At 35.6% G+C, this 19,303-nt stretch overlaps 1 protein-coding gene across 4 annotated transcripts in view; it reads left to right on the forward strand.

Annotated features, from left to right (window-relative positions):
• The window catches only part of LOC148948608 (protein madd-4-like), a 511,292-nt gene that overhangs the window by 424,250 nt on the left and 67,739 nt on the right, over nt 1–19,303 (forward strand). For all 4 annotated transcript variants that reach the window (XM_089094504.1, XM_089094505.1, XM_089094503.1 and 1 more), the window contains 2 exons: nt 420–560; nt 10,441–10,682. In XM_089094504.1, the coding sequence (XP_088950630.1) occupies nt 420–560; nt 10,441–10,682 (383 nt within the window). The remainder of the gene's footprint in view (nt 1–419; nt 561–10,440; nt 10,683–19,303) is intronic.

A 19,303-nucleotide genomic window follows, 5' to 3' on the forward strand; every position in this document is an offset into this window, starting at 1 on the left:
CGCAAATTTTCTCCATTATTATCTTTAGAAAATAATTTTTTATATGAATGATAAAAAATTGTTGAAAAGACTAAATATCTCAGTAGATAATCAAAGGAATGGTTATCCTCAAACTTGTGAAAATAAGAGACTAAGATGAATTTTTAGTCTCCTTTATTTAATTCCTAGTGTGTAACTTTTCTAGCTGTAAATGCTAGAATAAAGCAAATATAATTAGGAAAAAACAATTATCCTGTGACTAAAGAGAATGAAAATCTCATCACTTTTATAAAACATTTTTGTCTAGAGAAACATTTCTCTGGGGAAAAGGGAATGACACCATTAGAGAGAAACCTTAATTTCATATTTCAACCTTAATAGATATGAACTTCAGAATTTACTTTTCTTTAATTTACTTAATTACTTTTTTATTTTACCAGCTGGAGGTGCAGAGGCAAATATTACATTAGCTGTTCAAACTCCCCCAAGGAAATTTGGCTCATCTGAAGAAAACGGCCTTTGGACCTTGGGGCCTGTTAAAGGGGGCATTCCAATTAAGGACTATTTCCCCAGTGAAAACGGTACGATTTCAATGACTTTTGCATCTTTTGTTTCTAAGGAAGAATAGCTTAGCACTTCTAAATATTGGACTTTGGTATATAAGAGTTAGAAGAGTAAAAATTATGAAGAATACATGGGGCAGAAAAATATATAAATGCCACTTTAATAATGTGTTATTTAGAATTTTGTGGTTTTTGTTAACTCCGAATTAGGGGCTCTATTTGCGATAGGGTTAGAAGAATATTTATTCTAATATACAAAAATCCAGAAAATGAGGTTTAACAAAAAAAAAAAAAAAAAAAATAGCTTCATTTTGTCTTTCAGAAATAAAACTTAAATGTCGTCTCTCTGTCGAATGTGACTTTTAGAAATCGCAATAACATGTGCCTCTGAAAATTGCCCTGGGAGGGGGAGGACTAATCTCTTAGTAGTCTATTTAAAGAAGGTATTTTTGAAATAAGATCTACAAAGCTTTGATAAGTTCTTTTTAAATAAAAGCATGTCTTTAATAAATGACATCTACATATCATTGATGTAAGATATTTTTCTAGTACACTGCCTGGGCCATAGTGGCACATCATATCACAGCAAAGAAGTTTGAAAAATAATGTTTTCCTCTTGTTTTCTCTGTTTTCCAGACACTTCCCCTTACTTTTTATTCCTCTCCCTGTTTTCTTAACTGTAGATAGATGGATTGTCCATAAAAGACAGATGTGATAAAAAACAGAATAAATTATAAAACGAAAAAGAAAAAAATGAACAAAACAGTCGTGCACTAAAACAAAATATCTAATCTAGAAATTAATTACTAAACTCGATGTCAAAATTAACCATTTCTATAGGCAGCTAGCCTACCTTTGAAAACGCCATAGTCATAATTAGGTTCTGAAAACTAGATTTTTATATCTGAGAAAAGAACATGTTTTCGTCGCTAAAATACTTACTATTCAAACCATTTTGTAATATGCGGTATGTTAAAATACGTAAACCCTCGTCGTCCTCGGATTGAATAATTAAAAAAAAAAAAAAAAAAAAAAAAAAATGACCCTCTAAACTTCGCTGGACTAATTTCAGATTCTGTTTCTCTAGCTAGACTGTTCACTAATTCGATGTTATTGTTTCTTATTGTTCTTTCCTTTGGAAAATAACCAACTATCATATACTTTTCTTTCGTCATGACTATTAAAGGTCTCCCCCTAAACCAGTTTATCTTTTGCTCGGATGTCGCAACAACTCAGCTAATGAAATTCAAATTAAAAGCTTTCTAGACACTAATATGCTATTTTGAAGTCAAGCATGGGGGATTTTCTAGTCAGGGCCCTTACTAAGTAGGAGAGTCTCAGAAATAGCTGTTTCAAACAGTTCCTGGTAACGAACTGTAAGTAAGGAGTGACTCAGCTCAATAGTAACCGAAACTCTAAAAAACAGAATTTTGATACAAACAAATACATCAAAAGAAGAGAATTTTTTATGCTGATTTTAAATATATAAGTTTCATCAAGTTTAGTTCAAACCATCAAAAGTTACGAGCCTGAGAAAATTTGCCCTATTTTTGAAAAAAAGATGAAACATCCCCTAAGAGTCATAGAATCTTAATGAAAATCACACCATCTGATTCAACGTATCAGAGAACCCTACTGTAGAGGTTTCAAGCTCCTATCTGCACAAATGTGGAATTTTGTATTTATTGTCAGAAGAAAGATCACGGATGCGTGTTTATTTGTTTTTTTGTTTGTTTGTTTTTTCCCAGGGGTCATCGTATCGACCCAGTGGTCCTAGAATTTCGTGATAGGGCTCATTAGAACGGAAATTAAAAGTTCTAGTGCTCTTTTTAAGTGACCAAAAATCGGAGAGCAACTAGGCCTCCTCCCACGCTCATCTTTTCCCAAAGTCACCGGATCAAAATTTTGAGATAGCAATTTTGTTCAACATAGTTGAAACGTCTAATAACTATGTCTTTGAGGACCACTTAATCCCCCACAGTCCCCAGGGGATGGGCTGTAAGTTATGAACTTTGCCCATTGTTTATATATAGTATTGGTCATTGGTAAGTATACGGACGTTTTCAGGGGAGGATTTTTTCTGGGGGGGGGGGGTAAATGGGGTTATGTGGGAACATCTTTCCATGGAAGAATTTTTCACGGGGGAAGATAGTTTCCATGAAGAAGATGATGGGTTTCCCAGCATTATTTAAAACACAATAGGAAATTAAATAAAAAACAAGTTTTTTTTTAACTGAAAGTAAGGAGCGACATTAAAACTTAAAACGAATAGAAATTATTACGTATATAAGGGGATTCGTCCCCTCCTCAATACCTTGCTCTTTACGCTAAAGTATTTTTAATAATTTCAAAAGAGCTTTTTATTCTAATTAAACGGCCTTTGTGATTCAGGGTCATTCTTAAAGAATTGGAACGAAGTTTGAACTTTAGCGTAAAGGGCGAGGTATTGATGAGGGGGTGAACCCTGTATATTACCTATATGAGGAATTTTGCCCCCTCGTCAATACTTTGGTCTTTACGCAAAAGTTCAAATTTTGTTAAATAATGGCCGGTATAAGTAATTTGTTTTTGGTATTTTCCGGCAAATCTTAGCATTTAATTTTACCTTAAGAAGCTTCATAACTATGATTTTTATGTCATAATAAACCAAAGATATTGTACGTCTTCGGCTTGTGGTTTTTATTATATAATAAAAATACAAGTTTTTTTCCAACAGAAAGTAAGGAATAACATTAAAACTTAAAACGAACATAAATTATTACGTATATCTTTTTTCTTTCATTCATTTCAGTGATTTGAGAATTGCTCAACTTATGATTTTTCATTTTCATAAATGACCTCTTTGGCCGTTTTGTTATTATGCCTTACAAAATTAGTTCCGCAAATATATCTAATTCAAGATATGTGGAAGAATCTTTCCATGAAGATAATTTCTCGTGAGGGAAGGAAATTTTCCATGGAGGGGGATCTGGTATTCCGTATATTATTTAAATAACGATCACTAATTAAATAAAAAACAAGTTTTTTTCAACTGAAAGTGAGAAGCAACATTAAAACTTAACAGGAACAGAAAATATTACGTGTATGAGATGGGTTGCCTCTCCTCAATAGCTCGCTCTTACGATAAAGTATCTGTTTTTACCTTTAAACGAGGTTATTATTCTAATTAAACAGCCGTTGTGATTCAGGGGTCATTCATTCTTAAACAACTGGTACAAAAATCAAACCTAGGTTATTATAAGGTTATTATTAGTTAAAAAAAAGTAAAATTAATATGCAAATTTCATTTTAAGTATTCATGTACTGTGAACCAAATTCAAAACCTGCATTACTTCAAAAACGTTCCGAAATTAAATAATTATTTTTTTTTTTAACTGAAAATAAGGAGCGACATTAAAACTTAAAATGAAAGAAATTATTCCGTATATGAAAGGGGTTGTTCCTTGCTCAACGCCCCGCTCTAGGGGCGTTGAGCAAGTTGTGAAAAAAAAATCATCTTTCTCACCACTCTCACAGCAAAAGATAAAATCCCCCCATGCTTGACCTCCAAATAGCATATTACTGTGTAGAAAGCTTTTAATTTGAACTTCATTAGCTGAGTTGTTGCGACATCCGGGCAAAACCCAAACCAATAAAACTTGGATTAAATTAAAAATGCCCATAAAAGGAAAAACTAAAGCAATTAACCAATTGCTAAACCAATTTCCATGATGCATTGAAGAAGATTAAATAGGTTAGATTATTATGATATTGATAAGATAATCATGCCAGAATAGCTCAATCAGTAGGGCTTGAGACATTCGATCCCAGGGCCGAGGGTTGGATCCCCACATTGGGTGACTAGTGTTTGAAAGCCGTTAATATTAATTATCTTTTTTCTTTCACGCCTTTATCATTTGAACAGGTTTGTTGCCAAAATTAACAACACATTTTGACATTAATTTACTGTTTGTATAGTTATTTAAGGAAATCGAGAGTATTGCAAACTAGAGTCCAGACACGAACTGACAATTAGGCTCGTACCCAGGTATTCAAAACATTGGGGGGGGGGATAATAAACGAAAAAATCTTTTTCACCCTGGTTACGTCCCTGCTGGCAAAGTTTTTTTTTACTCCTATTTTTTTCATTATGACTAATATGTTTATTAAAATTGTCTCACATTTAATTCATCTACCATTTACATTTTAACTCCATTAAAAATATCTTGTCGATTGGCCAGTTAAGTCGCTTCACTAGAATTGACCCGATATCTTTTTAGATATCCTCTTGGACACCACGATTGAATTAAAAGCATCAAGTGACTTATTCAATGTAACTTCATAAATTTATAGCTTGGCCTGAAGATGTTCTGGAAAAAAGCTCAAACAATGGAAAGACATACTATCATGCAAATAACATGCTAAAACTTAACTATGATACAAGTTTTTCTACCAATATTTCTTTTAGTTCACTGCGTGTGGTCGAAGTCAAGGTAAAACGGAAATTTAAATTTATGATATGGACAGTCATAAGTATCTAATTTACGTTTCACTGATATTTAAGCTGTTCACAAGCAAAATAGATTAATTTTAATTTTTTTTTTCCTTTTCTACGTTTGAAACACGTAATTTACTCATCGAATCTTATATTCTAGGCAAATTTCTCAAAAAATAAGGAACAGTGCCCAAAAATGACGTGACGAAATCAGCCTTGTAAAAATAAATTTTAAAAAACGAAGTCTTTCTTACAGATGTAAAGAGCGAAGTTGAAATTTGAAACGAACAAAAATAATTGCTTCATAGATGTTCTTACGGAGGTAAAGAGCAAAGTTGAAACTTAAAACGAGCAAAAACTATTACTTTGTAGATTACGCAAGAAATATCTGTAAAACTAGCTTAAATAAACTGGTTTATGATATTTTGCATTTTCTGTAGAATTCTAAAACTAGCACTGAAGACACAAAACTGACCCTAAAAAGGCAAGATTTTCTCTTAGAAGCCGAAAATTCCATAAGTAGTTTCCAGAAAATAAAAGCTAATTTATTTTCTCTTAATAGTCTTTCACCGGCTATGGTATCGATAACTTTTATCATGCAATTATATTTCTCTTAAAAAGTCTCAATCAAGCTCAGTTTTCAGTAAAGAGCTAGTTTTTAGGTACATCCATTGGAAAATATCGCGAATCTATTTACTTACGATAGTTTTATAGATACATCTTGTGTAATCAGCGAAGCAATAATTTTCGTCCGTTTTTTCAACTTCGCTCTTTACTTCCGTAAGAAGAACTTCATTTTTTCTAATTAATTTTTGCTTGTTTTTGGTTTTTCTACCGTAGAAAATAAACCCTGTAAAAAGATCTGGTGGTAACTTAGGTAATGGAAATAAACACGATTTTTTGTTAAAACACGGCATTAAATATAAGCTTCACTTTCTCCCGTAACCAGTGTCTGAGGGGTATCTTGTCATCTGTATCTTTAAGAATTACTGCTACTACTACTAACAACTCACCGCAACACCAAGCCGCCTGAGGCCAACACAGCTACGCACGCTCCTCCTCCACCCCAATCTATTAAAAGCCTCCCTTTTTACACCCGCCCACGAAGTTCCCATTTCCTTTATATCTTTCTTTATGACGTCCTCCCAACCCAGACGGGGACGACCTGATTTCCGTTTAGCCCTAGATGGTTGGCCGAAAAGAACAGTCTTTGGCAATCTGTCATCCTTCATCCGCACAACGTGCCCTAACCACCTCAACCTTTCTTTCATTATAGCCCTAGAGAACGGTATTGAACCAAATTTTTCGTACAGCCTATTGTTTGAAACACGGTCAGTCAACCGGGTACCCAGAACAATCCTTAAGCAATTTCTCTGGAAAACATCTAGCAAATCTTCATCCGCTTTTCGGAGCGTCCATGCTTCAGAGCCATCTTTAAGAATTCGCACATAAAAACATTAAAGCTTTTCATGAAAATAAAAATAAATAAATGACTTTTCTTTCATCTGACAGTTTTTTTCAGCCTTTTTAGCTTTCGTTTACTTAGGGGGGCTGGGTGAGGTAGAATATAAGTTGGGCAATCTTAACCTCCGTCTAAAGGTTTCGATGATGAAGATTATATTGGTACCCTTATTACGCTTTGCAACCTTTCCACTCTAGAAGGTGCCATTTGGCACTTTACGATGGAGCTATTAAGGCTAATTTATAAGGGACAGGTAAAGAGGAGCATGTGCTTTGAAATAGACATCTCTCTGCAATTTTTGGGGAAACTTGATAGCTCTGACAGAAAAAACTATTAGAAATAAATAGTGAGACACATGATAACCATACAAAAAAGTGACTTTCCACATTTTCCGAGATGGGAAGTTTCAGACTACGACAAATCGATTGGATACCTTAGAATTTATGTTCCCCAGCACTGTGAACCTCTTTGAGCAAAACTTGACGTTTTGTAGATAAAAAATAATGGCTGAATACGCCAATTCGCAGATGACTCAAGATTAAAGACAGCACACCATCTTTGGGGGACTCCTGCTGCCGCTACTGGCCTGTTAAACTCACAAGGGAAAAGTTGCACAAATTGTACTAAAACCAAATTTATGGAAACCAGCGAAGACATCAAAGATCCCCGAAGAAAAATATTTTATGTCTGTATGTCTTGTTTGCATCTCGGTTGCTCATTATATTATAGTACCTGATAAATCAAAGGATTAATTCACATTCATATATATAGTTTTAACTATTACAAAGGGTGGGTGAAAGATAGTGCCATACACAAGAATTTATTTTGAGGAGTTGTGGCAATTGAGCGAGGGATGGGTGTCGATAAATCTTGAAAACCGTGTGCAAATGAAACTAGGAAATTACTTAATTGTAATATAAAAAATGGTAAAATAATAACTTGTAAAATACTGATTTTTAAGAGGCCTGACCCCAATACCCTCTCTGATGGTACATACCTGATGAGCGTTCTCATTATAAGTCGAAATAAGAAGTCATTTTTCCAATACTTATCTTGCAGCTTAAAAATTTACGGGTTTACCGCTAAAATTTAAATTAAAAAGAAATGTGGACTGAATCGATCGGAGAGTGCCAGGCTCATATCGTAGCTCTGTATATCATGGATTTTAAAACGTTAAACAGAATAAAACTAAGAATTACGTTTAATTCTAAATTAGGTTTAAAAACTAAATTAAATTAAAAACTAAATTAAAAAACTAAATTAAGTTTTGCGTACGGATACGGACAGAAATGAATTTTACTTTTGAGTTTACGCATTTCTATTGCTTGGTTTGTCACCATGGATGTAGCTTATAGTATTCAAAATAATATATTTTGTACGATTACTATCGCTACTTTAGTTTTGTTTCTCTTGTTTCCAATGCAACAGGAGTATTTGACATCTAGGTTAGCGGATTACTTTTAGTGGTATCCCCCGTGTTTTAAAAGACTTCTCTAGGAATCACATGTATAAATAAAAGATTTTTGAATGGCAACTTTTAACTTCAATAAAATTCAGCGGTGCCACAGGCCAAATGTTTGGGGAAAGGGGCTAGCAGATTTATCAACAAGCTGGTGATACTTATCGACCCACATTTCAATTTGATAAAATAAGGCAAAAATCGGTAAAATTGCGATGAAACTGACACGCTTCGATCCACAATTTCTTAGATAAGTTTTCCACTGACTCATTGAACACATTAAGAGTAATCCTCTTAACGCCCCTCCCCAATTCACGCCTCTGCTAATATTTGCATTATGTTTCCATAAATACCTCTAACTTTCTTGATAGTAATACGAGTATATTAGCAAAAAAAAGTACATTTTCATCCAAAGAAGTACATTTTGCATTCATGGTTTGAGTAACCTTCGGAGAAATCCCAAAATATACATTATTCTTGTTTATAAGCATGATGCGGAGTGCTGCGAAAAGCCTCTATTCCTAGTACAATTATTTGAAAAAAACTACGTTTTCTAAAGAGTTAAAGAGGCTGAGTTACAAGGTCGAACCTTAAAACGTACAGGGATTAGGAGGCACAGTTGGGGGATACCACCCCCAAACCCCCGCTTTCGCAGCCTTTAAATATAAAAAAAAAAATTCTTTAAACTGAAAGTAAGGAGCGACATTAAAACTTAAAACGAACAGAAATTATTCCGTATATGAAAGAGGCTGTGCCCTCCTCAACGCCTCGCTCTTTACGCTAAAGTTTGACTTTCTCACAACTCTTTTTTTAAACAATAAAAACTTTAGCGTAAAGAGCGAGGCGTTGAGGAGGGCACAGCCTCTTTCATATACGGAATAATTTCTGTTCTTTTTAAGTTTTAATGTCGCTCCTTACTTTCAGTTTAAAGAAATTTTTTTTTATATTTAAAGGCTGCGAAAGCGGGGTTTGGGGGTGGTAGCCCCCAACTGTGCCTCCTAATCCCTGTACGTTTTAAGGTTCGACCTTGTAACTCAGCCTCTTTAACTCTTTAGAAAACGTAGTTTTTTTCAAATAATTTCTGCACGTTTTTGTACAGTTTATTACTTATTATTGCTTGACTAACTGTTAGCTGATCGTGTCAGGAGTTAAAGTTGGGGGGCGGCAGCCCACCAAACCCCCCGCTCTTGAACATTCTTGTGTTAAGGCTTTTAATTCCTGAATACGCAAATCACGTCGTACAGGGTGCCTCCTAATCCCTGTACGTTTTAAGGTTCGAACTTGTGACTCAGCCTCTTTAACAGCCCCCCAACTGTGCCTCCTAATCCCTGTACGTTTTAAGGGTCGACCTTGTAACTCAGCCTCTTTAACTCTTTAGAAAACGTAATTTTTTTCAAATAATTTAAAAAAGAAACTGAGTTTCTTTTCAAAGTATATAAAAAAGTTGCTCTGATGGTGAATCGAACCCGAGTTTTCCGCCTGAAAGTCTGAAGTCTCAGCCGCTGGACTATACAAACACAATAGTAATTGTTGTTTAGCAAATAGAAGGTATTTTCGACGCAAGCAAATTCCCAAAAATCTTGATATGTGGTTTTTGGAAAACAGGGAAGGAGTGATCAGATTGAGCTGAAATTTCGACGATAAGCTCCCAGGCCCCAGGAAAGCTTATCCTCTAAATTTCAGCCCGATCAGACAACGTTAAAGGGGGGTTGTGGAGGGAAAAATTAACATGGGCTAATATAGGAAAACGAGGTTTTTCGTAAATGTAAATTCGGGGGATAATTTTTTCGGTCTGAAAATATCAAAAGGCCCTAACAGGTCGAATTCTGCTTCGAATGAGTCCTCATTCAACCGGCTCCGGGGCCACCTGGGGCCTGTAGGCATGGATAAGAAAAAAAAAACGAGATGAATTTTAAGTGGCGATAGTTGGTTTTTTGAAAACAGGGAAGGAGTAATCGAATTGAGTTGAAATTTCGAAGATAAGCTCCCAGGCCCTAGAAATAACTAACTTCAAAGTTTCACACAATTCACACAGCATCAGAGGGGGGCTTTGGTGGGAGGGTCCAAACTTCCGGCCCAGTTTACCCCATGAAGATTAAGTCAGAGGACGATGAAATTTTGCAAGTTTCTTAGTTTGAGCTTGGGCTACAAAATGCAATTACCGCCGTCTCTCTGCGACCTCTAGGACCTGAAATCGCTTAACATTGTGGTGGGTCGCCTCTTTATAGAGGCACAAGTGTGCCTCCTTGATAAAAAAGATGATGAAAATATAATACTTGATTAACCAAATTATGGAAACTACAGAGGTACTATACTCCCCCCCCCCTGCCCCACCCCTATAGTACAAATATATAGCTTAAATTTGTTTAAAAAAAAATCAACAAAAAAGGTTATACTTAGGTTCTACTTAGATGAAGAATATTAGGTAGGGAGTATTTCATACAAGTACCTGATTTTGTACTGTCTGAGTTTCTGCTACTTTTTCATAATTATTCTTTCTAAGATGCAAGATACATATCAAATGAGACTCAAGAGACCAGTAAAATTTGGCCTTACAAACTCAAGCCTACTGGTCACAGCTATGGTCAAGAGCATCTCAATTTGGGCCAAAATTTCGGAAAGACTTCTTTCAAAGTGGAAGAAACTAATTCTTTAGAAAGTGAACTGAAGCTGTCAGCAGGAGAAAGGGGATCTTTTCAAGGATTAACCAGCTCGTCCGATGAATTCTCTTCTGATCACGATCCGGTAATTGAAAAAAAAAAAAAAACTAAAATCGGTGTTTAATTTGTTATTTTTTGGTCAAAAGATATGGTTAATTAACCCTTAGAACTAAGATATACCACTGACAATTAAAAGGTTTAATGGTATTATTTGTTAAAGTCGGAATCTATCACGATTAAACAGAGGGGAATGGAATAAACTCAGAAGTTTCACTCTAAGTTAGCGTATTAGAAAACCTAAGCCTTAAGGAGTGACTGTTGTTGCACTTAATGCAATTATCAGAAATAATTGCTACGAGAAGACATTCCAAACACAGGAAAACACATTGTTTTGCTCAGGAAAGTTTCTTTGTATTCCTACTACAGTTTTTATTGCTGAATTTGAATATGGAATTAGAATTAATCTTGTCACCCAGGGATTCGTGTACGGTAATGATTTTAAAAAATCCCTTTTTAAGAAAGTTCCATATTTTGAATTAAAAATTTATTTTATTTGATTTTTAAATTTAATATAGCTTAGGGAATTCAAAATTTCATCATATTTTTGTTTATAACTTTCCTGTTTTTTTACAGTCATTTTTTTATAACTTTGACTAAAAATTTGGGCGTTTCAGACCAAATAATTCCACAAATCAATCGAGTAGAAAAAGTAGGTAGTGGAAAAATTTGAACTGAATTCCTCAAGTTGGTATAGAAAGTTTTTTAATGTCACAATATTTTTTGGTTTTTCAGCCAAATTGCTTCAATTAGTTTTTTTTGTTAAAAATGTGAAATTAACAAATTATTTCGTACGATGAAGAACTTCAAAAGCTCATTGTATAGAAATTATACGTGTTAAAAAATGCGATGAGGTTTTTTAAGTCAGGTATCAGACTGTTCTAGAGAACATTTGAAACCACAAATTTGTTTTAGGAAATAACAGAAAACATTCAAATTTGGAAAAAAGTAGAAAAGCTTTTCATTATTGCATGAGGACTCTGAATAATGGAAAAATTCGAATCGCATTTTGGATGTATCGGAAAATGGTCTATTAGAATCATATTAATTTTGTTTCCTCGAAAAATTACTTCTCCTCTCTCCCTCAGTATAATTCAAAATAAGAAAAACATTTGCCTGTTTTAAAGTTATCTTTTCCACCAGCTAGAACAAAATAGCGTGAATTTATCACATTAAGAGCAAATAAACTTTTTATATCCCTACTACTGATGCAACTTGAAAAAATGAACAATAGCCTATGAAACAAACCATAATTGAGATTTCTATATGCAGGGCTAGGTTGACCCACAAGAAAAATAGATCTTTGGCCTAATACTCAATTCTTCCTTAGGACCCACCTCCATTGCTATTTATGCCATATACCATAGCTGTTATGCCAAATACTCTCATCATAAGCTCCTGTACTTTTTGTGTGATTATTTAAAAAAACTTTCCTATAAAGAAGTTTTTGAAAAAAACTAAAGGCCATTTTAAACTGCAGATCAGCATATACAAATACCTGTTAAGATTCAAACTCAAAACAACCAGATGTTACTATTAAAGAATAAATGAAACCCAAAACGAACAGAAATTAGATAAATAATCATAGCAAAAAAACATACAACAAGGAATAATATAAATGAATAAATAAATCTTAAAGCGAGTAATGCTTAAATTGAATATGCACATCAAGCTTAAAGATAAAAAAAAAACTTCTATTGAAGCATAAATAAAACCCAAGACAAACAGAAATGAAATAAACAATCAATGCACACAAACATACAATAGATAATAATTTATATGAATAAATAAATCTTAAACGAGGGAAATTTAAATTGAATATGTAAATCAAGCTTGAAACGAACAAAAACCACTACAAACAAGAGTTTGGGTATCGCCTCCTTCTCTCACATTATAAGGCTAAAACCTACTGCGTCACTGGCGCTTTACTGAAAACGAATTGTATTAGAAATATTTTTTTTCGTACTTTATATTGAAAATAAACATTAAAATTACAGTACATTTTTACAAACAAGAGTTTGCCCCCCCCCCTCCTTTCTTGACTTTAAAACCTAAAGCCTACCTTTACATTGGCGCTTCACTGAGAACGAATTATATTAAATATATTTTCTTTTCCAGTTCTTACAACATTGAAAATGAAAAAAAATTACAGTGAAATAAAATCTTTAACTGATGGATTTTTCACCAATTAATATCAATACATATCAAACATTCAGTTTGATTTTGTTTATACTTCCCAAGACTGTTCAAGACACAGATAGTTTTCAGAAAAACGCCAATGACGCAGTAGGTTTTAGACTTTTACAGTGAGAGAAGGAGGCGATACCCAAACTCTTGTTTGTAGTGATTTTTGTTCGTTTCAAGCTTTATTTGCATATTTCAATTTAAGTTTCACTCGTTTTAAGATTTATTTATTCATTTAAATTAGTATCTACTGTATGTTTGTTTGTATTGACTGTTTATTTAATTTCTTTTCGTTTTGGGTTTCATTTATACTTCAATAGCAAACTATTTTTTCTCCGTTTTAAGCTTCATTTGCACATTCTATTTAAGCATTACTCGCTTTAAGATTTATTTATTCATTTATATTATTACTTGTATGTTTCTTTTTGCTATGATTGTTTATTTAGTTCCTGTTCGTTTTGGGTTTCATTTATTCTTGAATAGTAATTTCTGGTCTTTTGAGTTCGAATTTTAACAGGTATTTGTATCTGCTGATCTTAATTTTAAAATGGACTTCACTTTTCTTTGAAAAACTTTTGTTCGTTTTGATTGCAAAAAGTTTCAAGTTATTAAAAATTCCATATTTCAAAATCGCACTTTTTTTTCAAATCAAATGTTCATCAAAGTATCAAAACTAGTATCAAAGTAACACTATCAAAGTAAAAAAAATGGGTTTGTGTCAACCTCGGAGTTTTTATTATCTGATGTTTCAACTATTTTTAACAAAATGGCTATCTAAAATTTTATCGGGTGGGTTTGGGCAAAAAGGGTGCGGGGGGCGGGGGGGGGGGGGGGGCTAATTGCCCTTAGATCTCTTTCGACTCTTTAAAAGTGAACTAGAACTTTCCATTTTCAATCAATTGAGCCTTCTCTGAAGTTTATACGAGCGTCCCTTCTATAAGAACCCTATATGCCCCCAGGGCTTAGCTTACAACGCCTGTCCCCGGGCCCTGGGGGTTGTATTGACCCCGTAGTTTCAATATATGATATTTGAACTATTTATAACAAAATGGTCACCTTAAAATTTTTATCGGGTGGTTTTGGGGAAGAAAAAGGCATGGAGGGGCTTGTTGCCCCCCGATTTCTTTTGACTCTGAGAAAGTGAACTAGAAACTTTTAATTTCCAATCAAATAAGTCCTTTTTGAAGTTTAAACGAGCTTTCCTTTCATTAGAACCATATACGGCCCCAGGAAATAATTTACAATGCCTGCCCGTCGGGCCCTGGGGGTGGAGGGGTGTCGAAAGCGGAGTTTTTGTTATCTGATCTTTGAACTATTTAAACAAATGGTTATCTCAAAATTTTTATCGGATGCATTTGGGGAAAAAGGAGCGTGGGGGGGGGGGTAGTTATCTCTGATCTCTTTTGATCCTTAAAAACTGAGCTATAGCTTTCAATTTCCAATCAAATGAGCCCTCTGTGAAGTTTAAACGAGTACTCTTTCTATAAAAACTATATATGCCCCCAGAGAATAACTTACAATGCCTACCCCGGGGCCTGAAGGATTGGGTTGACCTCGGACTTTTCGTTATATGATCTTTGAACTATTTTGAAAAAATGGCTCTTTCAAAGTTCTTATCGGATGGGTTTGAGAAAAATAGGGCGTGGAGGGGGGGATTAGTTGCCTTTGAATCTTAAAAATTGAACGAGAACTTTCAATTTCCAATCAAATGAGCCCTCTCCGAAGTTTATACGAGCATCCCTTCCATAAGAATCATATACGCCCCCAGGACAACACTTACAACGCCTACCCCCCGGACGCTGGGGGGTTGTGTTGACACCAGAGTTTTTTCTTTATCTAATTTTTGAACTGTTTCAGAGGCAACGCTGTAGCGTTGCCTATAGTAAAGGCCATACGGCTCCAATGTTTTATTATTATTATTATTTATTATTTTTTTTCCCAGAGGCGCTTCATATGGAAGGGGTCGTCGTAGGAGCTTCAAAGGGGGCTCATTCGATTGGAAATCGAGAGTTCTAGTGCCCTTTTTTATAGTAAAAAATTATTAGAGGGCAACTATCCCCCCCCCCCCACGCACATCATTCCCCCAAACACAGCCAATAAAAATGTTGAGATAGCCATTTTGTTTAGCGTAGTTGATTTCCAGATGGAAAATATATTTTTGAGGAGGACAATCCCCCACAACCCTCAGGGCAAGGGTTTTAAGTTATGCCCTGGGGGCATATAAGGTTTTTATAGAAGGAGTTGTCGTAGAAACTTCAAAAAAGGGTCAATCGAATGGAAATTAAAGGGCTAGTGCCCTTTTTAATAGTCGGAAGTGATTGGAGTGTAGCTAGCCCTCCCCCCCCCCACGCCCAACATTTCCCCAAACACATCCAATAACAATTTTGAGATAGCCATTTTGTTCAGCATAGTTGATTTCCAGATAGAAAATATATTTTGAGGAGGACACTCCCCCACAACCCTCAGGGCAAGGGTTTTAAGTTATGCCCTGGGGGCATATAAGGTTTTTATAGAACGCGTTGTAGTAGAAACTTCAAAACAGGCTCAATCAATTGGAAATTAAAGGGCTAGCTCCCTTTTTAATAGTCGAAAGTGATTGGAGTGTAACTAACCCCCCTCCCCCCCCAAGCCCATCATTTCCCAGAACACATCGAATCAAAATTTTGAGATAGCCATTTTGTTCAGCGTAGTTGATTACCAGATAGAAAATATATTTTTGATGAGGACACTCCCCCACAACCCTCCGTGCAAGGGTTTAAGTTATGCCCTGGGGGCATATAAGGTTTTTATAGAAGGCGTTGTTGTAAAAACTTAAAAAAAGGCTCATTCGATTGGAAATTAAAGGGCTAGTGCCCTTTTTAATAGTTGAAAGTGATTGGAGGGCAGCTAGCCCCCCCCCCCCTCATGCCCATTCTTCCCCCAAACACATCCAATCAAAATTTTGAGATAGCCATTTTGTTCAGCGTAGTTGATTTCCAGATAGAAAATACATTTTTGAGGAGGATACTCCCCCCAAACCCTCTGGGAAAGGGTTTTAAGTTGTGCCCTGGGGACATATAAGGTTTTTATAAAAGGCACTGTCGTAGAAACTTAAAAAAAGACTCATTCGATTGGAAATTAAAGAGCTAGTGCCCTTTTTAATAGTCGAAAGTGATTTGAGGGCAACTAACCCTCCTCTCACGCCCACCTTCACCCCAAAAATATCCAATCAAAATTTTGAAACAGCTATTTTATTTAGCGTAGTCTTGAGGTCTGAAAATTAGGTGTTTGAGGATGACAACTCTCCCACAGCCCTTAGGGCAAGGGTTTTAATTTAAGGATTCATTTCTCCAAACACATCCAATCAAAATTTTGAGATTGCCATTCTGCTCAGCGTAGTTGATTTCCAGATAGAATATATTTTTGAGGAGGACACTCCCCACAACCCTCAGGGGAAGGGTTTTTAGTTATACCCTGGGGGCATATAAGGTTTTTATAGAAGGCGTTGTCGTAGAAACTTCACAAAAAGGCTCATTCGATTGGAAATTCAAAAAGATGGCGCCCTTTTTAATAGTCGAAAATGATTGGAGGGCAACTAGCCCCCCCCCCCCCCTCCACGCCCATTATTCCCCCAAATACATCCAATCAAAATTTTGAGAGAGCCATTTTGTTCAGCGTAGTTGATATACAAATAGATAATATATTTTTGAGGAGGACACTCCCACACACCCCTCAGGGCAAGGGTTTCAAGATATGCCTTGGGGACATATAAGGTTTTTATAGAAGGCGTTGTCGTAGAAACTTCAAACAGGCTCATTCGATTGGAAATTAAAGGGCTAGTGCCCTTTTAATAGTTGAAAGTGATTGGAGGTCAACTAGCCCCCCCCCCCACGCCGATCATTTCCCCAAACACATCCAATCAAAATTTTGAGATAGCCATTTTGTTCAGCGTAGATGATTCCAGATAGAAAATACGTTTTTGAGGAGGACACTCCCCCACAACCCCAGGGCAAGGGTTTCAAGATATGCCCTGTGGGCATATAAGGTTTCTATAGAAGGAGTTGTCGTAGAAACTTCAAAACAGGCTCATTCCATTGGAAATTAAAGGGCTAGTGCCCTTTTTAATGGTCAAAAGTGCTTGGAGGGCAACGCGCCCCCCCCCCTCCCGACGCCCATTATTTCCCCAAACACCTCCAATCAAAATTTTGAGATAGCCTTTTTGTTCAGCGTAGTTCAATCCCTCATAGAAAATATGTTTTTGAGGAGGAAACTCCACCTTAACCTTCAGGGCAATGGTTTTAAGATATGACCTTGGGGCATGTAAGGTTTTTATAGAGGCGTTGTCGTAGAAACTTCAAAACAGGCTTATTCGATTGGAAATTCAAAGGGATAGTGCCCTTTTTAATAGTCGAAAGTGATTGGAGGGCAACTAGCCCCCCCCACGCCCATCATTCCCCCAAACACATCAAATCAAAATTTTGAGATAGTTATTTTGTTCAGCTTAGTTGATTTCCAGATATAAAATATATTTTTGAGGAGGACAATACCCCACAACCCTCAGGGCAAGGGTTTTAATTTATGCCCTGGGGGCACATGAGGTTTTTATAGAAGGCGGTGTCGTAAAAACTTCAAAAAAGGCTCATTTAATTGGAAATTCAAAGGGCTAGTGCCCTTTTTAATAGTCAAAAGTGATTTGAGGGCAACTAACCCCCCTCTCACCCCCAACTTTTCCCCAAACACATCCAAGAAAAATTTGGAGATACCCATTTTATTAAACGTAGTTTTAAGTTCTGGAAATTAGGTCTTTGAGGATGACAACTCCCCCACAGCCATCAGGGCAAGGGTTTTAAGTTATACCCTGGGGGCAAATGAGGTTTTGTATAGAAGGCGTTGTCGTAGAAACTTCAAAAAAGGCTAATTCAATTGGAAATTCAAAGGGCTATTTACCTTTTAAATAGTCGAAAGTGATTTGACGGCAACTAACCCCCCTCTCACGCCAACCTTTTCCCCAAACACATCCAATAAAAATTTTGAGACAGCCATTTTATTAAAAGTAGGTTTAAGGTCTGGAAATTAGGCCTTTGATGATGACAACTCCTCAGGGCAAGGGTTTACTGCCCTTTTTAGTAGTCGAAAGTGATTTGAGGGCAAATAACCCCCCTCTCACGCCCACCTTTTCCCCAAACACATCCAATCAAAATTTTGAGACAGCCATTTTATTAAACGTAGTTTTAAGTTATGGAAACTAGGTCTTTGAGGATGAGAATTCCCCCAAAGCGCTCAGGGCAAGAGCTTTAATGTAAGGATTCTCCGAATCCTTCCCATTATTTCTTATGGAAGGGATGCTTGTATAAACTTTGGAGAGGTCTCATTTGACTGAAAATTGAAAGTTATTGTTCACCTTTTAAGAGTCAAAAGAGATTGGAGGGTGAGCAGACCCCCCCCCCTCCGCCCCGCCCTAAATGCATCAGCTAAAAATTTTGAGATTGACATTTTGTTAAAATAGTTCAAAGTTCTGTTAACAAAAACTCCGGGGTCGACACAGCCCACCAGGGCCCGGGGGTAGGCGTTGTAAGTTATGCCCTGGGGCATAACTTATTAAAGGGGGTTTTTAACTTATGGGAAGGGGTTTTGTATGGGAAGAATACTTAGGAAATCTATTATAATTATCCAATTATAAGGTTAAAATAGATACTCTGAGATTATGTAAAATTTCTTTGGCACACAAAATCCTATTAAGGTCAATTCCAAACAGCCCTGATCCCTTCGTGTCAGGAAGTGAAATGGTCTAAACCCTCTTATTGGAACTATTTTTTTCAATCCATTAATTGTTGTCAATCGCTGTCCACGTGTTATGCAAGCTGTCTATTGTTCATATATAAAGTTTTTATCAAAGAGTTAATCGTATAGACTTTGAAAAAAGCCTAATTCGATTTAAATTGAAAGTTATAGATCCTGTTTTTAAAGTAAATAATAATAGTAAATTAAGCAACCCCCCCCCCCATGTCATAAAAACTTGAAACTTTTTGGAATAAAAAACGAACAAAAATTAATTAAAAAAAACTTTCCGAAAAATAAGTTTTTAAAAGAAAAGTAAAGGCCATTTTAAACTTGAGATCAGCAGATATGAATATCTGTAAAAATTCAAACTCAAAACGACCAGAAATTAAATAAACAATCATAGCAGAAAACATACAACAATTAATAATATAAATGAATAAATAGATCTTAAAGCGAGTAATGCTTAGATTTAATATGAAAATCAAGCTGAAAACGAAAACAAATATTTTGCTATTAAAGTATAAATGAAATTTAAAACGAACAGAAATTAAATAACACTCAATGCGAACAAACATACAATATATATTAATGTAAATGAATAAATAAATACCACGACGGAATGGGGCTGCTACGAGAATTAGCCTACCCTCTACCCCCTAAATTGACCATGCGGATTCAAAAATACCAATGACACTTGCTTGCGAG

Source organism: Artemia sp. Qi Xiang Cuo, chromosome 9, assembly GCF_049724085.1.
Source record: "Artemia sp. Qi Xiang Cuo chromosome 9, ASM4972408v1, whole genome shotgun sequence".
Lineage (NCBI taxonomy): Eukaryota > Metazoa > Arthropoda > Branchiopoda > Anostraca > Artemiidae > Artemia > Artemia sp. Qi Xiang Cuo.